Source organism: Pleuronectes platessa, chromosome 4 (genome assembly GCF_947347685.1).
Source record: "Pleuronectes platessa chromosome 4, fPlePla1.1, whole genome shotgun sequence".
Lineage (NCBI taxonomy): Eukaryota > Metazoa > Chordata > Actinopteri > Pleuronectiformes > Pleuronectidae > Pleuronectes > Pleuronectes platessa.
Genome location: NC_070629.1, coordinates 20,171,248 through 20,194,282, shown reverse-complemented (window position 1 = coordinate 20,194,282; position 23,035 = coordinate 20,171,248). Strand labels below are relative to the sequence as shown.

General features: G+C 41.4%; 4 protein-coding genes across 4 annotated transcripts in view; 1 reads left to right on the top strand and 3 right to left on the bottom strand.

The window, feature by feature from the left end:
• The window catches only part of frmd3 (FERM domain containing 3), a 48,343-nt gene extending 46,616 nt beyond the window's left edge, over positions 1-1,727 (bottom strand). Inside the window, exon 1 of the mRNA XM_053421465.1 lies at positions 1,623-1,727. Within this exon, the coding sequence (XP_053277440.1) occupies positions 1,623-1,727 (105 nt within the window). The remainder of the gene's footprint in view (positions 1-1,622) is intronic.
• A 1,160-nt stretch (positions 1,728-2,887) lies between these two features.
• On the top strand, positions 2,888-9,972 carry LOC128438784 (probable gluconokinase). The gene is made up of 6 exons (XM_053421483.1): positions 2,888-2,953; positions 4,214-4,277; positions 4,760-4,790; positions 4,886-4,972; positions 7,133-7,176; positions 7,730-9,972. The coding sequence occupies exons 2-6, from the start codon at positions 4,240-4,242 to the stop codon at positions 8,082-8,084; spliced, it is 555 nt and encodes a 184-aa protein (XP_053277458.1). The 5' UTR covers positions 2,888-2,953; positions 4,214-4,239; the 3' UTR covers positions 8,085-9,972.
• On the bottom strand, positions 9,357-16,795 carry LOC128438785 (ubiquilin-1). The gene is made up of 11 exons (XM_053421485.1): positions 16,315-16,795; positions 15,701-15,843; positions 15,201-15,322; positions 14,790-15,043; positions 14,190-14,363; positions 13,939-14,101; positions 13,537-13,658; positions 13,014-13,097; positions 12,679-12,794; positions 12,113-12,275; positions 9,357-11,452 (listed from the first exon to the last, which is right to left on the bottom strand). Exons 1-11 carry the CDS (start codon positions 16,441-16,443, stop codon positions 11,309-11,311), a joined length of 1,614 nt encoding a protein of 537 aa, XP_053277460.1. The 5' UTR covers positions 16,444-16,795; the 3' UTR covers positions 9,357-11,308.
• A 340-nt stretch (positions 16,796-17,135) lies between these two features.
• gkap1 (G kinase anchoring protein 1) lies at positions 17,136-22,978 on the bottom strand. Its single transcript, XM_053421478.1, has 12 exons — positions 22,854-22,978; positions 22,217-22,479; positions 21,133-21,291; positions 20,754-20,831; positions 20,018-20,153; positions 19,825-19,853; positions 19,534-19,695; positions 19,229-19,315; positions 18,340-18,403; positions 18,143-18,213; positions 17,975-18,052; positions 17,136-17,396 (listed from the first exon to the last, which is right to left on the bottom strand). The coding sequence occupies exons 2-12, from the start codon at positions 22,463-22,465 to the stop codon at positions 17,355-17,357; spliced, it is 1,155 nt and encodes a 384-aa protein (XP_053277453.1). The 5' UTR covers positions 22,466-22,479; positions 22,854-22,978; the 3' UTR covers positions 17,136-17,354.
• Positions 22,979-23,035: the final 57 nt, after the last annotated feature.

The following is a 23,035-nucleotide window of genomic DNA, read 5'->3' as shown; positions in this document are numbered from 1 at the left end:
GTTCTGGGAAATGAAATCAAGAAAATGACATCAAAATAAAGGGGTGAGGGAGGGGGAGAAAGACAGAGAGATGGTTGAAAACAACTTCTCTTTCAGTGAGATTGGGCTGGATTATAAAACAGAGGTGGAAAATGTCCGGAACATTGGGCCCTGATATTTTCAGGATGCTTCCTTTCACATGTGGAGAACGAAGCAGGAGTTTGCATGTTCACAACACCAGTAACATTCACTCCGGTCGGGAGAGGGGTGGGGCCTGGGTGGAGCAGGCAGGTAACAGGACGTGGTGAAGAACTGCAACTTGTTTGAGAATTTCAGCATCTGTCCTTATTGCCAAAAGCTCTGGAATCACTTCGACAGCTTTGCCGTCGTCTTCTTCGTGTACGCCACCTCCTGCTCCAGTTTCCATGTGTGTTCCAAATATCATCATCACTCTCGTTTGCTCACTGGGAATTTTGCTGCTCTAATCGCAAATGTTGTCACTCTGAGATTTTGCAGGAAAAGTTGCGGGAAAAGTCCGAAGCAACTTTTAATGACGAGTCATAAAAAGAAATACAATACAATGTATTGGAGCTAACTTAGTTATTTTCAATGAAAGAAAAGATTGATAAGGTATTATAAATCTCATGTGACCCTTTTGTCCTCCTCCGTTGTATTCAGGATTTATAACAACAAGTATAATTGTTTCATGACAATGAAAGAACATCATAAGTATTTACTTATGAGCACTATTTGTCAACAAACATAATTTATACTACAAAGACATTTTATTTATTTTACTACAACTCTGTTTTATAAATGCTCATTCATCATCTATTCATTCACCAGCCTCCACTTACAGCCACAAACAGGAGTTAGTTGTTGACAAATTCCTTAATAATCACTTTTGTCTTACTCCTACATTATAGTCTGATATAAGGGGTAAATCATTTCTATATTCTGCGTATTAATACTAAAAGGGGGTTTGAAGTTTGTTTGCAGTTTGCATCTTGTCTTCATGTAAAACCTTTTGTGTTTCCAAGTCGTCTGCTTTTATAGAGTCTATCAGAACAGCCCGATCTAACCTGCAGCCACTTACCAGCTGTGTTCTACAGTACAGGGATGGGTTTACTGGCTTCAGTGCGGGGGAACTGGAAACAGAAGACTGAAGATGATGTGGTGGAAACAACACGTATCATCCCCTCTCCCTTCAGACACACACACAGCTCCACATGATCAATAACCCGAGCAGAGGAGCTCTCTGTGCCTGTCACCAGCTCTGTTATCAGCCACCACACCCATGCAGCTCCTGCATCGCCTCAAACTTCATCCTGAGTCAACTTCATTTGCCATGTCTCAGCACTGATGCAGGGGTTTCAGTTGCATGTGCCCCCCGCCCCCTCCTCTGCACAATACGGGCTGTGCATGTAGCCAAGCATGCGACCTCTCCCGTAAATCTCAGCAGCGTGGAAACTGCTGTCGTTGTGTAGAACAAAAGGCTGAATCAGTGTGTGAGGATGCAGGAATGGTGCAGCCTTTTAACGTGGAGAATAGAATTCACCCGCATGGAAACGAATCCTCTGCGTCCACGTGATTGTCACTTGAAGTAATCACACAATGCACGAGCTGGGTGAGGGTCGTCTCACCTGGATGCTGCAGGAGATCTCGGAGTCGTCCAGGAGCCGGATCGTGCACAGGACCTCCTGGTCCAGGGAGCGGATGCTGGGGCTGCGGAACCGAAGCATTTTCATCCTTGTGTCGGTTCAGTTTCAGCTCCTCATGTCAGCGGGTCCACACGCACGAGCACGGACGGACGGACTGGGGACTCGCGCATGCATGCACGCGCACACGCATGTATGTGCCTCTCAGTCGAGGTCTTGTCACCCTCTCTTGAGGCGCCCTTGGATGTGGATAGAGAGATGTATGGGCAGATAGGAGGACGGATGGATGCAACAGAGAGAGAAGGAGCAGGAGGAGGAGGGAGAGCTTGCATCCAACTCCTGGCTGCACACTGATGGATCTACAGGAGGGAGGATGGCTTTTCCGCCCCTCTCTCACCCCTCCCTCTTCTCTCTCTATTATCCCTCTCTCACACCTACTTATTTTTATCTCCTTCCAAATTTCTACATAAACCTTCACATATGATACCACATGTGTCACCTGATCATCCGGTGGAGAATGAAAGTCACCTTATGTTTTATTTATATTTTACACGTTGCCTTAAATAAATGAAAAGATGAAATAAGATGGAATAAGAGAATGCTAAATTGGTGTTAAGATGCTTTGTAAAAGTCTTAATATATGAATTATGTGTTATCACATGGATGGAAGAAAACATGACGTTGTATTCATCTATTTTGAGGCAACTTGTGCATTTAACACCTGACTTTATGTAAATGTATGTGGGGGGCTGCCTACAGGATTTGGAAAAGTAGAAATCATCAAATCTATTCCTATGGCGGGGGCCCTATTTTATTTCGAAGGATTTCTATTTCCCTTTTTTGGCTTTTTCAGGGCCTAGACATGCTCAAATTCCGACCAAAGTTTGCAGGAAAAGCCCCTCAGTCAGGTTTCCTCCTCACGAAAATGATGACAGTTGTGTGTCATAACCAGATGCACAAAAAAGTCTCAGAGTGCATTATGAAAAAGGCAACAGGAAGTTGACCATTTTGGATTTAGTGGTCAATTTGTCCATTTCCCATATTTTTACTTTTTAGTTATTTAATTTTAATTTTAATTTTAATTTTATTTGCGATGTAAGTTTTTGTAACATTTTCCAATTGACACAAAATGCCTTTTACTGTACAATAATGATTAAATGTAACTTAGTTGCAGTGCAACGATCTGATCTGAATTTGTCATTGAACCAAACACAGCGCGGTCCCTTTAAACGTAGCTGACGTGCGTCTTACGTCATCACGCACTTTAATAAAACCAGCCCGCGGCCATGTCTGAGAGGAGTCATATGTTTTTAAAGGTAAGAGATCAGTTTAGTTTGATTAAACTTGAATTTAATGAGCTGTTATTCCGTCAGTTAGTGAATATATCAGATGTAATGTCTGTAATCGTCTCATGAGTATTAACATCCTGTCAGTGGCGTCCATTGTTCACCTGCTCAGGGTTTTCTTCTGAATGAACCACTGCATTTCCTCAGGTTTAGTATCTGCAGCAGTAATGGTGGAAAAAATGCATTTATTCTGCAAGTGGACGCTTCCAGGATATTTTCCTTTCCAAGCCTTTTTACATGTCCCCTTCAGTCAGTGACATTGGTTTAACAGCTTCCGGTTGTTGACGTATTGCACTGTTACGTTAGGATAAGTGTTCATGAGGCAACTACCAAAATTCCACTGGGTTGAAATCCAAGTAAAAGTCCCAAAGCACAAAAACAATACTATCAAAAGTATTCATTGTTTTAAATAATTTTTTGTATTAGTGTAATGATTCACTTGTTAAAGGCTGAGCTCATTTTCATTTTGAGTTTGAAAAATCTCTTAATCTATACAGTAAATATGTTTGATATTCAGTTTGTAGGTAGTCAGAGAGGTCATGAACACAAGCATATCAGTCACTCTCTGAACTTATTGAGCAAAGTGTTTTTATAGAACTTTAAAATATCCAGAAATGAACTGATTTGATTGTACACATGCTGGACTTTACTTTGAAAAATCTCCAAATCTATACTGTAAAAATGCTTAATATTCAGTATGTAGGTAGTCAGAGAGGTCCTGAACACAGGCATATCAGTCTCTCTCTGAACTTATTGAGCAAAGAGTTTTTATAGAACTTTGAATTATCCTGAAATGATCTATTCCACAGTGAAAATGTTGGACTTTACTTTGAAAAATCTCCAAATCTATAAAGTAAAAATGTTTGATATTCAGTAGGTAGGTAGTCAGAGAGGTCCTGAACACAGGCATATCAGTGTTAAAAGTGTTTTTACAGTACTTTGAAGTATCCAGAAATTATCTACTTGAAGCTTAAAATGTGTGATTTTTATTTTGTAAAATCTCTATAGTCAAAATACTATTCATAAACATCAATTAAGCATTTTGTATAGGCTCTATGTCAACAGTTTATTTTCAATTCTACTTTTATATGAATGCATGTATATAGATAATACAATGATGTAATATCTGACATAATTGTCACTTAAGTCCATTTTCTACAGTGACTTCCTCCGCTTTTAATCTTTTTTGCCAAAAATGTTTTCGGTATTTTTCTTGTTTCTTTAATCCAGTTCAGGACAGAAGATCCACAGACAGAATGATCTACATCATAATGGGAGTCTCAGGCTGTGGAAAGTATGAATACTAACAATCAATATTTCTATTTGTCCATCCATATGTGTGTAAAGATTTAGTTTTTGAAGCAGAACTTCATGAAACTTGCGTTTATCCTGTCGTGTAGTGGTGCCCTTTGATAATTCTTCGTGAAATTTCAGCAACAGAAAGACTCTCACAAAGTGTTCTGTTTACAGGGAATATGGATATGAGGGGATTAACTTGTTATCACTGGCACTGAATTACAGGAATCAAACTTAACACCTGCTCACTAAATAAATAAACGCTAAATAAACACCATATACTGGAGTAAGCAGAAGATCCTGTGGGCAGCTCTCAGGCTGTAGAGTAAGACAATTATTTGTTTTAAACGCGTCTTGTATCACTGAGGGAAAAAGTGCGACCTTAGATCAGTGTGACAGCACCAATCTGATGGTGATCAGTGGGTGCACAGGTTTAATTATTCCACTCTATCACTTATGTCTTGGCCTTTTCTTACGCAGAAGCAACTTGGCGGCACATCTTTCAGAAAAGGTAACTCTATGCACACTCATACTCATACGCCTCCATTCATGGTCGTGCACACACACGACATGATACTCGTCTACGTGTGTGTTTCCTTCCATCAGCTGGACTGGACACTGCATGAAGGGGATGATTTCCACCCACAGGAGAACGTTGAGAAGATGGCTCAGGGTGAGCCGCTCACAGACGAGGTCAGTAAAAGTGTGTGTGTGTGTGTCAGGAGTGCTGTGCTGCGCGTCTTCAGACACGAGTTAATCATTCTGTCAAACCTGCAGAAAACTCAACGAGGAACTGGAGCAACATGATAAGCTGCTTTCAAAGACAGTGATCTCCACAGTGGAATTTATACGTCATGTCCTGCCTCCTGCATGGATCCACCCAGGCGCCTACCCCTCGTCTGAATGTCCCAGAGATTTTCCTGTCGTTTTGAACTCGTCTGACTTGAAGAATCTCCTGCTGCATTCTTCATACGTGAAAGGCAATAATGTCCGAACCCAATTTTCAGGACATTTTACAGAGCTCATGTCGGAAAACGTCTTTAACGAACGCAGCAACAAGGGAAACTTCACAGAATCCCAGAGCTGACGATTCAACATTTGATCTTTCACTTATTTTCATTTGTTTGATTATTTCTTTAATATTAATTCTTCCTCTGTCAATGCTGATTCTCACTATCAGCACACAGCTGCCCACACAACCAATGAAAACCTCCCACTCAGAAACCTGCTCCGATCAGCTGGGAGTAACCCCGGGGGCGCTCTGTCTGACGCTCTGGCGTATTAAAAGAAAACTTCGGCAGCTGAAGCAGAGAGGTAGAGTCGGATCACTGTCAGGCTGTGTCTTTCATGCCAGGATCAGAGTTGGCAGGTTGATGCTAGCGCAAGATAGCAGGACATGAGTTTGCTCAGATGTCAGGATGTAAGAGAGTGTGATTCCTCTCATTCCACTTCAGCTCGTCCTGTTAAAGGCTGTGGGAAATTAAAGGAGTCCTGCTCAGTTGTAAATGGATTAGGACTAATTCCACTTCTGATAGCAACGTAATCAAAGATGTCTTTGTGCTGCAGACTGCTCGATCTCTGTTTGATTCCCTGATTAGTTCTTTGAAAGTCTCGCTGAGTTGAGTCCATTCAACAGGAAATATTGGAAACTAATAATAATAATAAATCCATCCAATCCCTTAAGACTCAGCTTTGGTCTATGCTTGTAGTTATATTTTTACATATTATTAACTTGTAAGATGTAGATATGACTCAGAGGTGCAACCCCTTTATATAGATTAAGTGAATAACCTTCAATCAGCTCTGCAGCCCGCGACCTACCTCACTGATGTTTATTATACGCTTAAACCATGAGTGTATCTTGTATTTTAGCGCCAGCTGTGGCTCGGGAGGTAGAGACTAGAGGGTCGTCCACTAACCAGAAGGTCATTCGCAGTTCGATGCCCGCTGCCCCTGATGACTGTACAAATAGTGTATAAATGTTGTGTGCGTGAAAAAGTGCTAGGTGTAGAGGTGCTGCATGAATGTGTGAATTAATGGGTGTTTTTTAAGATCAATAATCTACCTTTTGGAGGAGATTCTAGGCTGCATTGGGAGATTTAGAGCAGTTCTTTTTTTTTATCATTTTTGGTGGCACTTATTCATACATCTTTATCGGACAGAAGACAATAGAGGGAGGACAGGACACGAGAAGAGAGAGAGAGATGAGGAATGATGTGCAACTGTGATCCTCATACTGGAGATCGTGGAATACGCAGTTGGCACTTTAACCTCTAGGGGCAAACATTTTGAGAATGGTTTTGACATCTAATGGTTAAAAAGCTCTTACCAGTTGCAACCTCCCACTTATTGAGTGGTTTGATATAATAAATGTTACAGAGATTATTTTTCTCTCCGCCTTAAGAAACGTGTCGATTCATGGGCCAGATGTTAAAACCTGTATGGACAGAATTTGTGGAGGCATTGAATGAATGAAACACTGTTTTCTTTTCTTTCCCTCTTGGAAGCATCGGTGAGTTTTAGTTTATTTCCCGTCCTGTCTCCTTTGAAACTGACCTCTTCCGAAAAGTTCTTATATTTTGTTCAATCTTTGGACGACTGAATGAATCATACTGCTCTCGCCCTGATATGTGCCTGGTTGTATAAATCGTTCTCCAAAAATAACGAATTTAAATAATAAAATGTTAAGAACTGTTTCCTTGGACAACGATAAATCTGACAAGAAAAATCTATTTAAAAGTAAACTATTCCAATGTGCTGTTTAATCCAACTAACTCATGGCCAATATAGTAATGCTACAGTTGTACGCTGTTTACAATATTAATAAATCCATTCATGTTGTTGTCTCTCCAGGACAGATTTCCTTGGCTCCTGCGACTACATAAAGTAATTCAGAGGTAAGAATATGTGTTAATACATACAATCACAGTATTTGCTGCATATTTAAATAAACCTTCACACACACACCCTCAGAGAGAAAACAGCCGATACTTTTTCCTATCATAAATTTACAAGATGATGAGTTCGGAGAGAGGGAGCTGAGGGGTGAGTGAGGATACGCAGGCGTGAAATTGTTGGAGAAGATCAAAAATATCAGAAATGGTTTTGAAAATTGAGATGAAAACCAGAGAGCGAGGGGAGGAAATTTGGGCGAGTAAGACAGATTTAAGTGAGTGAGAGTGTGGAGAAGAGGTGACGGAGGAGTGGAAAGTGTGCCATCGCTTTCTTAAAAAACGATGAAGGCGACATCAAAGACCTGCTTTTCCATCACTCGTATACTCAGTCACACATATTCGTCCCTTTTCTCGGGTCCCTCGTTTTCTTCCCACCTCCTTGAGCTGTTTGTGACAGTTCACGTTACGTCTAGTTTCCCCAGTGCTGCTTTTAACATTCTCCTTCTAATCCCTATAGTTAAGTGTTCATACATGTGTATTTGTGTTTTCACTGCAGAGAAAGATGCTCAGGCTCAGATGCTCTGGTGACATGCTCCGCCCTGAAGCGTCTCTACAGGCAGATCATGCTGCACGGCTCCAGAGCCTTCGACCACGACATCCTGCCTCCCGTCGCTCCCGATGTCTTTTTCCTCTTCCTACATGGGGACTACAGTCTCATTCACCAGAGGATGGTGGCCCGCAGGGGACATTACATGAAAGCCGACCTGCTGCGCTCCCAGTTTGATGCTTTAGAGCCTCCGCTGGATGAAGAGAATGTGTTGTCTCTGGACATCAGCAAGAGCATCACTGATCTAGGCACAGAGGTCGAGCAGCACATTATCGGCCTCAAGTCGTCTCCAGTGGTGCTGTAATCACCACAGACAGACAGAGGGGTCATCATCATCATCGTCATCGTCATCATCATCGGGTCGGTCAGTTCGTCTGCCACTTTGGTCCAGACTGAAACATTTGATCAGCTATTGGATGGAATTCCATGAAATTCTATACAAATGTTCATGGTGCCAACAGGATGAAGCGTAATGACAATGGTAATTCTCTGATGATTCCTCTAGTGCCACCAGAAGTTTATGTTTATCATTTTCTCAGTGAAATAGCCCAACGTCTATTCTCTGGATCTGCACAAAATGTAGTGCAGGAAGTCACGGCTCCCAGATGATTGAATGTAATCAAATGTTTTGATTGAAAATTATGACATTTTAAGTAGTCATAGATTTATTGACTTATCACTTCACGTTCTACAGAAAATGTTGCTTTTATATGAAATGACTTTCTTATGACTTTCTTTCAGTTTGGTTTGGATGACAAGTAACTGGGGGACAGGAAAATCAGGAGCCGGTAGAAACTCATGTTGTTTTAGCACTTGACCTAACACTGATCTTTGGGTTTAATTGTTTTACCTTCAACTTCACAGGTTTCTTACCCAATTGTAAAAACTTGTGGACATGTTTGCAGCTTTGCTGAAGTTTGGATTAGTTTAGTACCAAGCGACAGTTTTTATATAATTTTTATAGTCGGTCAAAGCAACTTTCATGCTCTGACATCGAATGCCAACCAATCTAACAGTACAATCTTCAGGCAGAATAGAACAGGGTGGAATGACTACTGCTACACATCACAGTGAGGCCGGTTTGACTCTTCTCACAACATCATGTAGTTTCCATATGAACGGTCACATCAGGTCAGAGCTTATTGATCCCTGTTTTAAAACGTGAGCATTAGCACAGTATTCTCTATCCCTCCATCTCACTCACTCACTCACGCACACACACACACACACGTCCCTCCACTCAGCACTGCAGAGCTGTTTTTGTTGGTGTGACTCATCTTCAAACCTCAACTCGAATATTTTAGGAGCTTCTAATCCAGAAAACCCCCCTTGGCTGCTCTCGTATCTCACACGTCCAGACGAACCGCCGCACATACACACACTGCAACACACACACACACCACTGGAGATTAAAACCCCCTCAACAGACGCACACAGGTTGTCAAGTGGGTCACACACACACACATATCTGATGTTGTAGTATGCGTCTTGTGTGTCAGTTACTCCATAAGGTCTCCGAGAGCGAGGACACAAAGGCAGGAATCAAATAAATCGAGAGCTGTCCTCACACTGCCACACGCATCTTTTTTTTATTATTATAATATCACCAGTGAATATGAGTTAATACTTGTGATGTTAGTTTTAACATCACAAGTATGTAAAGTTAATTTAAGTAATTATAAACTGCACCCTTTACACAGCCATAGATGAGATTTGTTTCAGATTAGAACGATTATGTTTTGTAGCTTCATAATTCCAACCATACAAATCAGAACAACTATTACTGAAGTCCAGTGCCCCCTGGTGCTTATAGAAATAATGTTCAGGCTTGAATAGTAAATCATTGTAAAATACATAAGTGTCTGATTTGAGGGGTTTTCATTGAAGGGCATAAAATAATTGATATTACACTAGTCATAATTTATCAGTGTTTTATAAATGACTGCGTTTTTATCAGTCAAGATGGCAGACGTGTTGGTTTTCGACTCCATTGTCTTTAGTAAGACTGTCGGGTGACGCTGTTGACCTTTACACCAACTCTGGATACAACATTATAGGTTTTTAAATGAGGATTTCTTCATTGTGTCTGTTTTATATGAATGGAAGTGGATCATCAGCTGGCTGTTAGATTAAAAGTCGAGTTATAGCCACATGGGGCGCTGATTAATAAAACTCATCAAACTGCATATTTACATTGTTAGAGAAAATGATTGCGTTGACAGATTCAGACAGGGAAGTTCAAAAAGACAACGAAGTAAGGGCACATTCAACACTTTTTACTGATTGTGTATCACATCCACAGATGAGGGGTGAGTATGCTGCTCAGTTGTAAAATTTATGAAAAGGAACCCCAAATAAACCCAGTCCATATGACACACTACTGTAATAAGGTGAATTTCAGCTAAGTTTAGGAAAAGAACATTAAGACACCAAACATTGATACTGGTCACTGTCTTGAAAGATGTTAGGCAAAGAGCGTTTTTTAAGAAATGACTCACCTAAGCAAAGGAAACCATTTTTCTTGCCTCGTTTTCTCCTGAGAGAGTGTTGAGAGGATTAGCTGAGCAAATCTGAGTTTCTGTGTCTGTACCGCGTCAAGATATACATTGACATTCGAGCATAGAGTTAAGCTTTCCATTTTGAACACATCTTTCAAGCTTTTGCCTTTGGAGACAAACTTGATGAATCATCTGCTGCAAGTGGCCACTGTACAGCCTGTGGTGAACAAGATAGACAAGAAGAAAAGCAGCAACAACAGACGATGCTCCTTGTTCCGTCTGTTGACCGAGACTGTGAGAGTGAATCCTCCGCCAGCGTCCAGGACATCGGACGTCCTCTGGGTGTTAAAAGTTTTCATTAGACTCTGTCCAGGTGGCAAGATGAAAAGAGGCTGGAACGTCACACTGTGTCTACACAGAGATTAATATTACATGAACTACCTCTGAATATTAATGCAACTGCTACAAGACTCAAGTAGGTGAGGATTTAAGTAGCTGTACTGATCTGCACCAGTGCACGTCACTGACCGGATTAAAGTGATTGTATCCTTGTTTCACTTCTATATAAACCTAAAGTGTTGAGTCTGGAAGGACAAACATTTTAAGTCTTATAACAACTAAATAAAGCCTGTTTTTATTTGTTTTTTATGTATTTTATATACATGTATATAGCCCAAAAGCACAAAATTGTCACATGGGGCTTTTCCATCTGGTCAGTGAACTGCACCCCCCATCCTAGACTGTTAATAGTAGAGCAGTGTGACTTTTATACCAGGACTGACAATTCAGCAGTTTACTACAGCAGACAGGTTAGTATGGAAATTTACGAATGAATAAAACTATGGCATTACAGGAATATAATCATGGCTTTCCTGTTTACCTTTCGCAAAGCAGTTTTTTAAATGTTGTTACCTGTAGGTGTATCATTATGTTTTAGTGCTTATATGCAAATGTCAGAACATGTGTATACCCTGAATCCACAGTGTGGTCCACAAAGATCAATGTGCGTGCATGTGTGTTTGAGTGCGTGTCAGAGGCCGAGCAGATGTTGTATGGCCGTGCTGAGGTCTCCTCCTGTGCTGATGAGGGCCTGAAGGTTCGCCTGCTTGTCTCTGAAGCCCATCGAGCTCAGGTGATCCAGCTCCTCTTGGAGCTCCGCCTCCTCACGATGGACCTGACAGGATGAGACGGGAGAGTTGTCACACTGTGATCATTACAATAACATGATCGCACTTCACCTGTGTCTCTTCTTATCTGCTTTTCTGGAGATGATGCAGTCTATTTAGCTGATCTGAATCTTCAGAAGAAATGGATCTTTAGTGTATTTAGTGTATTTTATTTGACCACTTTAAACAAATGCTTGTAGAAACCATAGATAACTATACTAACTTCTGTTCTGGTAATCTAACCCAAAGACGGAAGGAGGAAAATGTAGCTTCGCTGTTCTCTATGGGTTGAAATGTGTGAATCTCATGAACAACTTGAACATAGCAAACATCACAGCTGGATGTGGCCAGATGTGGTAAAAGCATGTTGTCACCACTAGCTGTGAGTACAAGTGTGACTAATAAACTAGATGCAGTTAAATCTTTAAGTCTGGTACTATTTTTGTAGATACATGTTAAAATGTGTACTTCACTAAACCACCGTAAGTTCAATATGACGGGAATGTTATATCATCAACAACCCTTCCCTATGGTGATAATAATAATAAGAAAGCCCTGTGTAGTAAAGACGAGCTCCAGTGGGCTTCTGCCATCAAGATCCTTTTTACTGGTGATCAGTTCAAATCAATTACAGAAGCAGACAACAAGATATTAAAGAAATGAGATACCCCATTATCAGCCAGCGCCTGCAGCATCTGTTGCACAAACTGCTGCTGCTGCTCTGTCACCGTGGCAACCTGAGGACGATTTCCTGAGTGGCTGTTCAGGAAAGAGTTGGACTCGAGCTCAGGGGCAACATCAGCACTGGCTCCAGTGTTTCCCAGTCCAGCCCTGCAGGAAGATATGCAGCGTCATGCAAGTTTTATATATAAAAAAAAATAGGGTGTTATAAAATACTAATGTTTACCCAGAAAATAAACCACCAGCAAAAAATATCTGGGTACTATGATATTGAAGTCCAGATGACAAACGTTCTCGACCAATCTGAAGTGAGTCTCAGCTGCCAATCATGATGTTTCACCCTGTTTTTATAGCGTCAAATAACTAATTAAAACCAAAATGACTTAACACTGCAAATACATCAGTGTATTAAGAACGACCTAAAATGACAGACACCATTTTTGACAAAACTTTTTAGTTTGTCCTCTCCTTTAACATGGAGGAGGCAGAGTTTATGATCAAGATGCTTTGGCGTGTCATCCATCTTTATATACAGTCTATGGTTTTAACTCACACAGGTATGAGGGCGGGAGCTTCTTCAGCCAGAGTTTGTAGTCCCTGCTGGATCTGTAGCAGAGCCTCCATGGCTCTGGGGTTCAACATGGCCGACAGCAGCTCCGGACTCTGCATCTGCACATAACAGACAACTGTGAGCCATTGAGACTGTGCAGTGAACTCTCTACAGCAGATCACAACTCTGACAACTGTTTCTGAACAAGTGATTATTCGTTTTTTACAAGGGCCTTTGAAACAGATTCGTTGTTAGTCAACGATCAAAGACTCATATACGCCGTATTCATATCATCATATGTGTCCGAGATGGCAGAGGAGTAGAGAGAATAAACAAACCTGTTGCAGGAATAGAGGGAGCTGCTGTCTCATCTGCTGCTGCAGCTCAGGATTCCCTGAGAACAATGGGTGGCTCAGCAGCATCTGAAAGAGAAATTATCAGGATATGTTAACAAGAAGTGAAGGTGGAGGGATTGCAGCCCAGTTTCAAATCTCTGCATGGATTGTTCAGCAAGTCAGATGCTGAAAAATAGCAAAACTTTAAAAACTTGCAAGGCAAATCATATTTAAATAAATGAGGTTCACTAGATCTGGATTTTTGATTTGACCTGCACCAAATTACGCACATTCATTTAAATTCACAATTTTGTTTGTGGGAAAACACCCTAAAGAAAATCCACTGATCCACTCCCCAATTTAGTGCTTCCTTCCACCAATTTTTGCAGCAATCCATCGAGTAGTTTCTGGAGACATCCTTGGCGGAGGTAACACATTACATATTAAGTATATTGGAATATATATTTATAATATAATAATACGTTATGCAAGTTCTATATTAAACTGTGTTACATGTCAGACTCACCTGTGCAGCCAGATCCTGGTTTTGGCTGAGGCAGTTCAGAAGGCTGCTGACGTACGGCCCAGAGAGAAGACTCTCCATCAGGCCAGGACTGGCCGTGATCTCCTCCAGCAGGGACTGCATGCCTGAGGCCGTGGATTTAATACAAAAGAAAAAAAGCATAAAGAAATGTATTTAAGTGATGATAGTTTAACTGACTGAAAACGATGATCCGTGTACAACACCTTTAAAAAATATATATCCAGGGCAACAAAGGTTAAACTGAGGTATCTATTGAAATTATACAGGTATGTGCTTGATGTAGATTTGCTGGATTGGTTTTGTAAAAGGATACAGACATGAATACAGGAAGCAACTACTGATTCTCTTTGTGTAGCTGAAGCATGTGGCTGTGTGTTGTCCTGCCTGCAGTGACAGTGCTCTGCGGGTTTGGGTCAGCTGTGGGTGTGGCAGTCAGTTTTCTGAGAGGATCTGTGGAGTGACTGGAGAACGGCGGCCTCTGGTTTCTTTCTCCTTTGGGGGCCTGTTGTTTCCCAGATGAGATAGTCACCCCTTGGGGTCCTCCTGTCTGTAAAAGAGAGAGAGAGAGAACATGTACAGAAAACTCAACTGCAGGTTAAATACATGAAAAAAAGATAATTCAAGAAAAGTTCTACCTGTGATAGATTGAGATCATGTTCCTGTATTTTTGCTTCAGTCTTCTGGAGGCCATCAGAGTCCCCATTGATGGGTTCAGGGTTGTCTCGCTCGGGTTTCAACTCGTCTATTGCGCTGTCTTCATTACACATCACTTCCTCTATCTTGTCAGGGTTTCGGACGAGCTCCAGCACCTGGAAAGGGAAGGAGGAGCAAGAAGATATTGGACTCATGGATCTGAGAAATCGTTTAGGATGGAATAATTACAGTATGGTCAAGTATCAGTGAAATTAAAATGGCCTTTTTAAACAGAAGGTAATTTGTAAATGATCAAAAATAACTCTCCAATGTCTGTGAGGTTTTTCGTGTGAAACCTATTGCATATCCTGAACCCTACTCCATTTTTATGTTTTTTAGAAAAAAAATCTAAATGACTTAATGGAAACTTGCATTTGTGTAGAGATTTCTCTCCATCCTGCACCATTTTATTGTATAGAACATCTACGGCTATCAATGGGATAGTAGTAGTAGAAGTAGTAGCTTGGCAAAGGGATGCATTCTTTCATGCACACCGTATAAAGCCAACCCTGACACTCGACAAATAAGTGATTAATTCCCACCTCTGTGATGATGTCAGTGTTGTTGAGCATGTCTCCAACCTCTGGATTTGTCTCTAGGAGCTTCTGGATTTGAGGATTGGACAGAATGAGCTGTCTGGTTATCTGGGGGCTGGAAGTAGAGAGTATACTCTGCACCAAAGGGCTGCCCAGGACACAGCGCATCATCTCTGGGTTATCCAACAGCTGCTTCTCCATCTGGTGCTGGAGTGCAGGGAAGAAGCCTGACTCGCCTGTCGCCAGGCCAAGACTGTCCACTGTGGGACCAAGGTCAATCAAAAGAGCAGGAATATGTTAATAACATAATACACTGGAGTATGATCTTAGTACCTCAAAGCAGCAGTGTGAGGCCAGATAGAGAGGAGCGATGAAGACTGAGAGTTGAGAGGAGTTTGTGTGTACTGTGGTTCTTACCCAGGCAGAGGGGAGAGGTGGGAGATGGCGTCAGGTTGTCATGACCAGGGTCGAGAACGTCTGTGAGCTCTTGGTGGATCGTCTCCGAGGACAGGTCAGCGGCAGCAGAGGAACACTGAGGCCTGAGAAGAAATAACTGAGCCTGAATCTTCCACTTCTCATCTGCACAGCATCTACAATTATCTCTAGACACTGTTTCAGATCTTCACACAGACACACAACAAATACAAAAGCCAAATACAGCAAAAACAAAGGTGGCCTACTAAGAACATTATATGTATGTGTGTGTGTGTGTGTGTGTGTATGTTCTTGTATAGTTATCTTTGTGAGGACCGGTTAGAGTCTACCTACCACCTACTGAGTGACGACATTTTTGGACGTTGATGACACTTTGGCCGGTCGACACTTTGTGACCCCCCGTTTAATGGACTGTTTGGAGGTTAAGACTTGGTTTAAGGGTTAGACCTAGGTTTAGGGTGTGTGTGTGTGACTGTGTGTACCTTCGGATCATGCAGAGGCTGACAGAATCACTCTTCCCTTTAAGGTGACTCAGGATCTGAGACTCTTTGAGGACTCGGCCTGAGTGGATCAGCAGGAGCTGCTCTGCTGAGGCCCCCGCACGATCTGAGAGATCCTGCTTCAGCTGTACACACACAGAACACACACAGAACGCACACTAACACACGCCAGCCAACAATAGGATAGCATTGGTAGCCGACTGATAGTGTTTAAATCAGAACGCATCTATTGAACATCGTAGAAGAGGAAAGTGGGTATACTTCCACCTAGGCCCAAAAGTCCCCTTAAACCACATTCACTAGAGCCTGATTTTTATTTGGATATGCACCAAATCACATAGAAATGTGAGTCCCCTAATCATGACAGATTTATTCCATCAAGATCCGTCAATTATCCTCAAAGAAAATATAAAAACCGGACAATGTTTAGGAGGTAAATCATTCTTTGATCTGCCCCCATAGGTTCAGATCCAGTCAAATATTGACTATCATAAAAAAAAAAAAGCTGCGTATTCCTGACGTCCCCACAAACAGCGGTGAGGTCAGCAACCATCTTTACGCACAAGTGTTTACGCAGCGCTGGTTTTGTGACCCACCTGTCTGACGGTGCAGTCGCATGGTACCGTGAAGTCTCTGCTCTCACTGACACTTTGAACGGCAACGTGGATCATGTCGGGGCTGCTCTGACATCCACCCAATGCTCCCAGCTCATCTCTCACAGACATCTCTCAGTCCGGGCTGACGATGGAGATGAAGAGATGAACCGACCTGCAGCGCACAGTCCCGGGGCCGTGGAGGAGGAGGAGGAAGAGGAGGAGGAGCGCGTCTGTCCCGTGACTCTGCAAAAAGTTGTGTGGCGGTTTGCCAGCTAATGTGCAGGGAGGTGTTTATAAACCTAAATATTATGGTGACGTGTTACTGCTTATAATTTACCGATCTTACATCTAGTTATCTTACTATGTATCCTGATCATATTTAAAGAAATAGTAGCCCAAAAATGTATCTGCAATCATTAAAACAATGTATCTCACCTAAAAGCAACTCCCTAAATATGAGTCCATATTTAAACTGGAAAAATAAGTCAATATTCTGTTTACTTTGCATAACCATAATTAGGTATTTATCAGTTTGATCATAAATTCTAAAATTTTCTAAAGTCTTAACATTAAAAACAAAATATGAATAAAAAACAAAAATGATTTTTTTCACCGAAAAAGTATTTATTCACTCATCAGTGAGAAAAAAAAAACAAATAAAAACATAAACTTACCATCTGTCATGTTGGCATCGAAACCCAAACAAAGGTCAGGCACACAGCTTTCAACAACACTCGATATGTAATGGCAGTCTCACACCTGCAGAGGGCAGCACTGTAGATGCAAGGCCACCATTTCAACACAACCTTTAAAAACTTAAGTCACTTTTAAAAGCCTGTTTAATTCTTGTTCAGCTGTGTAATACATCCTGGAGTGTGTGTGATTGTAAATAAGGGGGCATGCATTATATGCTGACACAGAGTTCAAGCTAAAAAGAAAAAACAAAAATTATTACAGAACTCTTATTATGATCAGCAATGTTTTTCTTCATTTGTTCATCCGTTTGATTTTTATTATTCAGGTCTTTTCTTTTGGAGCCTTCATAGATCCATTTCAGGTCCTTTTCTCCCCTTTTTGTTCCCCTTCAAATCACATGGGAAGAGAAAGAATAGCATTACTTTAAAGTATGAGAAAGTATTTTACACAAGTGTGCTTTTACTATTGAGCACCCACGTTGTTTAAAATGTGAATGCACTGCAACCATCAGAGCGCCAACGGGTGAGTTGTTCTTTAAATCAGGTGTCGTCATATACACTGTTGTTATCTCGAGTCAACAGAAATTAACCGTGCAACTGACAAACAAAAAACCTGGTCTGATATGGCACTGAATATAAACTGGGATTATACTTCATAAAGATGGTAACATGCACTCAGATAGGCAGGTGCACAATGTGTATACTCTGCTTATTACATACACAGATCTGAACATGACGTTCTGTGATTTACACGCTTATTAAAATCCCCTTTTGAATTGTGCACCTGGTGCAGCCACATTTGATTCCACAAGTGAATATGGACACAACTCAAATGCTCTTGAATCTGTGTTCTTAGATTATTAAAATAAAGCCTTGATTCTCCCTGGTTTTGGTTACATTTAATCTCCACACACGACTGAAGAAACCAAGACAATTGGACAGTAAGTGATTTTCTGTGCTCTCACCTGATGTTTCGGTTGTTCTGACTGCAGACCTTTGACTTTAGATCTTTCTTGCTCGAGGGCACCGTGCAGTAATGACACCTAAAAATAACAATTATTAAAATTCACATAAATTTGCAAATATCTGACTGGGAGATATTCCTCTTTTCATTTTATCTCACGATAACACACCTGTGATGACAGTTCTTCTTTTATGTGTAGTAGCTCCTCTACCTGTAGAAGGATTTCTGCTTTATCTTTCACTGAGGGAGAGATATTAGAAAGATCATTAAAAGAAAAGTCAGTCAGACCACATTGATTATTCATTGAGAAAAAAGAGAAGTGGAAGGAAGGAAGGAAGGAAGGAATGCTAGTGACATTCAACTCACTCTCTCCCTGCTGGAGCATTTTCAGCAGCTGGGAATTTCTTGCCTTCACTTCTTTGTATTTCGCCTGCAGAGTTGAGAAGAAGAAAATACACATTTTTGTTGCCTTTAAAGAGTTTTTGACACAACAGAAAACCAAAGAGAAGCAGGTTTATAATACAGATGTGCTTTAAGAAGTTAGTTTGAACTTGTTGAAGCATTTTTATCACTACTGGTCTCTGGCCATGTGGGAGCATCCCACGTGGGATGCTGGTTGGGTGCGGGCTTTTCTTGCTGCTTTAGAAAAGAAAAGAAACCAAAAAGAGACTTTGCTTGCCCACACTGCTCCTTTTCTTATTTTCTTAGCTCGCTCAGCCACCGCTGTTATCTGTCTCCAGGTATTTTACCCTATCTTTGTTCAAGAGCGTGGTGTTCCAGTTTCAGAGCAGGACTTATTGATTTCACAGTCAGATGCTCTCACTCAAGGGTTGCACTTAAATATACCCTGTTTTTGCTTAGATTTCATGCGCTCCATTTTTAACTCTACTCCTCATTGACACTCTCTTCGCGTGAAACACCTGAGCTTGGAATTTTTCTTCTGCTCTCAGATCTTTTCTTCAGCCACTCAATTTTGACCAGAACCAAACTTTGAATCATTACAAAGCCTGCATAATGCACCTTTGAAACACATATTGTATGTACTGCGATGTAACTTTCTATTAAAATTAGCTGGTCTGTATTTACATTTCTTTTCAAAAGTATGAGGAATGGTAAAACATGAAACAAGGAGCTTGTTTGCTTTAGAGCTGCAGGCTAGTCTCATACTCAACTGAACAAAACAGCATCAATTTACCAACCACCATGGGTTAAGCTCTAATTTGCCTATGAAATAACCGAATGAGTAACTACTGACCTCCCACTGTGAGATTGTCTTTTTTAGTTTATCGATTTCCTGGTCTTTCTTCTCCAGGTCGTACTTCAGCTGCTCTGTCCGGGGGTCCTGACAGGAATGACGGGGAGAAAAATAACAAAATCGAGAAAAGTTTATACATTTTAATTTTTTCCACTAACAACAGCTGAGTAAGGAAAAACCAACGACACTTGAATGATGATGCATTTACTCAATCACTGCAAAATGTGCACACAGATATATTTTTGTCCGTTGTGTTGACATCAAAAACAAATAAACACAGGAGTATTTGTTGTCTGTCCACTCACCGGTTCGTGTTCTGTGGATGTGTTGACTTCTTGTCCCTGACTAGTTGTGTATTGCTCGCGTCTTTTTTCCTGTTGGATAATCCGACTGACGTCATCTTCCAGTTTATTAAAAAATCTCTCATCCTGCCCGTTGCCTAGAGCCAGGTTAGCTGCTTTGGCGTCCTGGATGGGAATATGGTCAGTGTTTTAAGTTGAGTGGCATCACATACAATATTCAATCCAGAATAAAACCTTGTAAATATTCTTTATAGGTAGTTGCTGTATAGTTATAAAGTGCATATGTTAGCTCACCTCTTTGTCTGGTTTCTTACTTGGATGTTCTGCAAAGAGACAAAATACAATATTACTATTATCTAACACACGTAATACAGTTTCTTCAGTCCTACAGAGAAAACAGTCATAGATTGTGTTCTTAGGGCCTGTTTAGCTACAAACTGCAGCACACAAGCTCCTAGTTTGAGAGTGGTGAATAGGTTTCTCTCACCTGCAGTGCCTTCAGCCTGGAAGTTTTGCAGAGAAACTGTCTTTTTCTCTTTTGCCTGCTGATTCTTCTTTTTGTCCTTCTTCCCACCGCTCTCTTTTCCTCCCTGTGACTTTGGCGAGGACGTGTTTGTGTTGTCCTGCAGAATGAAAGCACATCAATGGACTTAAGCTAAGTACAAGTTTTTTTAAGATTATAATTAGTTTTGTAAATTCGGCTGTAAATGACCTTTTGACATGCACCTTCGTACATTTTGCCCTGATGTGCACACATTTAGTTTTTCTCATAGAGAAAGTGAGTTCCCTGACTGTTTCTCGAATGGCTATGAACTTACTGATAAGGTAGATAGTTCATCGTCTGTCTCATGGATAGCTTTGACCTCACTGTTAAGGTGGACAGCCATAACAAACAGACTGTGTCTCTCTCAGTGGGACAGAGGTCATTGGGATCTACAGAGTAAGTCTGTGCCATGTGAGGACATTTTGGGTTTAAATACACCCTGCAGAGGACAGCCTCCAGTTCAACAAGGCATTACACAGTGTGAACTTGTACTGCTCAACTCTTCTCTCATCAATAAAGTGCTTCGGAGTTTCCTGATCATTCTGCCAGCCTCTTACTTGATTTTTTCCATTACGATTGGCCGTCAGAAACAGGATCTCCACGAAGCAGGACTTAGTAAGTGGATATTTAAAGTTTCTCTTTGCTTTTATATACTAGTGTGTGTATGCAACCAAGGTACCTGTTTGTGTTGTTCGTATTCCAGTTTACTGAGAATCATAGCCTTTTCCAAGTCTGCCTCATAAAGTTCAGTGGTTATCTGGGAGAGTGAAGGAAAACACTCGAATAAGAACACACGATAGAGGAAGATCTGCCCGCAATGCAGTTATAGCCAGGAAAGATCAAATACAAGTTTTCAGTAAAGAACAAGAGAAGGGCTTAGAGTTTAGTAAATGGATCTAAAATCAATGAATTGGTTTGAAGAATATCCTGCTCCTGGCTCATACTGCTACACACACTCCTCTACTGCTGACTTCCAAAAATAATGTTGCCTCTCCGTGGTTCTTTGGTTATCCTGACTAACTAACACATTTATTATGGGAGTAGTAGTTCTGTCTTACCTGCTCATCCCTCTGCTTCCACTGCTGCCATCCACCTGAGGGTACAGTGTGGTCGCCGGATTCAGTGGTGAGAAGCTCGGTGGCTATTCCTGACAGTGTCATACATGGAGGCGGGGCAGAAGACTTCTGAGGAATCTTCTTGAACGCCAGATTACGTAACTGAAAGATAAAAGGATAAGACTTAATTTAAACACTGACCTAATATGACATTATTGCTCTTTTTATGAACTACAACTCTGTTCAGTTGATGGCTTTTCAAGCCGTCTGCATGTGTGTGTGTAAACAGCAGCAGAGTTAGACCCTTCACCGGGAGTTGCAATATGAACGCCAGCATTTAGACCGCCACAATAAAATAGATGAAGAAACTAGTGGTGACACGGGTATCATGTTTTCGTCAATGCTGATCGGAGCCACAGCCAATAAAACCCCATGTCTACAGAAGAGTAATTTGACCCAAGAGTGAATTACGATTTTATCCATTCTCATCGCAGACAAAAGCCAGATGTTAGTGGGGGGTTTTGATGAGTAGAAATGGGGCTGCAGTGTATTTTCAGTTTGGCAGCAATTTACACAAATATCAGCACTTATTATTCAATATCTTGTTTTATCAATTCATCAGTGGGTGTTTGGTCAATAAAAGGTGAAACATACTGAATTCAGTGACGTGGTTTTCAGACCAACTGTCTGAAAATCTTATTTCAATCAAAATGTAAAAATGAAGATAAGCAGATCCTAAAACAGTCGCTTCAGTTAAAATCAGAGTATTATGGGTGTTTTAGTTGGGGTTTTTGGTAATTGAAGACTTTTGTAAGAGAACATTTCAAGTCTTGTCGAGGAGTAATAAACCTGAATGAAAAAGCTACTTCTGTTCTTGTTATGAAATAATGCCAGCACCTGCACTTAACAGCTGAGGAATAAAACACATGCGTACATCACCCTCTGCAGTTTCCTTTCCAGTGAAGTGAAACAACAGGAACAGAATCCTACTTCATGGCTGTCACACACTGACGTCATGAGATAGTGCAGTGACACAGCACAGACACGCTAATGGAGCTGAGGTTCATCAGATGGTTTCGTCACTCACCTCGTTCGCTTCACTCTGCTGCTGCTCCCTCCTCTTCTTCTTCTTGTCTTTCTTCTTGTCGTTGACCTGAGCCGCTTTCCCCCCGGATGCTCCTGCCTTCCCTGACCGGGGCTTCCCGGAGGAATCCCGTCCGCCTTTGGTGCTGGTCTTCCCCGGCTCCGATGTGTCGGACTCCGAATCCGAGTCAATCTGGAGCAGGGCGAAACGGGAGGCCGTGGTGTGGACGGTGATCATGGCAGACGATGTCATAGCTGAAGTGGAAACTGGTGATAGAAGATCAGAAATCAGTGAAGATGAGTTGTAAAACATCAAGTTAGCTTCCCGGTGCAGTCTCTTAACAATGTGTCGGCAGCAGCTTCATTTAGAGCAGCAGATAGTATGGAAAACAAAAGAGGCATGATGTGAATAAACGAATCAAGCTTTGTGAAGTGAACTGAGGCCAACAGTTTAGTGTCAGGCGCAGCTAGCATCGTGAGTTAACCTAGCTAACTATCAAAGGGGCTTAGCCGGTTTGTGTTAGCTTCTGAACAAGTACAAAAGTAGACATGGCTGCCGGTCAAAAACACGAACGTGGGTTCCCGTTCATATTCCGTGTCTGATACACGCGCTGTGTTCTTTTTAAAATGCAGTTACTCACATTGAAGTTGCTGAAGAGTACTTTCACCTGTTCGTGGCGGAACTGGCTTTTAACCGATGCTTTGCTTTCAGCGACGGTCTGACTACAGGAGCCCGGAGGAGCCAAAAAGGATTAAAAAAAAGAAGGGTTAGGATTCTGATTGGTGGGACCAGATTTGACTGACAGAATGTCGCCCAATCAGA

Excerpts from the sequence above, each read along its gene's own strand:
- LOC128438784 (XM_053421483.1), top strand. The coding sequence starts at position 4,240 with ATGATCTACATCATAATGGGAGTCTCAGGCTGTGGAAA. Across the intron at positions 4,791-4,885 it reads CGGCACATCTTTCAGAAAAG|CTGGACTGGACACTGCATGA; the intron begins GTAACTCTATGC and ends TCCTTCCATCAG. Across the intron at positions 4,973-7,132 it reads GTGAGCCGCTCACAGACGAG|GACAGATTTCCTTGGCTCCT; the intron begins GTCAGTAAAAGT and ends TTGTCTCTCCAG.
- LOC128438785 (XM_053421485.1), bottom strand. The coding sequence starts at position 16,443 with ATGTCTGTGAGAGATGAGCTGGGAGCATTGGGTGGATGTCAGAGCAGC. Across the intron at positions 14,102-14,189 it reads ATGATCTCAATCTATCACAG|ACAGGAGGACCCCAAGGGGT; the intron begins GTAGAACTTTTC and ends TCTCTTTTACAG. Across the intron at positions 12,276-12,678 it reads GCTCCCGCCCTCATACCTGT|GGCTGGACTGGGAAACACTG; the intron begins GTGAGTTAAAAC and ends ATCTTCCTGCAG.
- gkap1 (XM_053421478.1), bottom strand. The coding sequence starts at position 22,465 with ATGACATCGTCTGCCATGATCACCGTCCACACCACGGCCTCCCGTTTC. Across the intron at positions 19,854-20,017 it reads CCAGGCTGAAGGCACTGCAG|AACATCCAAGTAAGAAACCA; the intron begins GTGAGAGAAACC and ends GTCTCTTTGCAG. Across the intron at positions 18,053-18,142 it reads AAGAAGAACTGTCATCACAG|GTGTCATTACTGCACGGTGC; the intron begins GTGTGTTATCGT and ends TGTTATTTTTAG.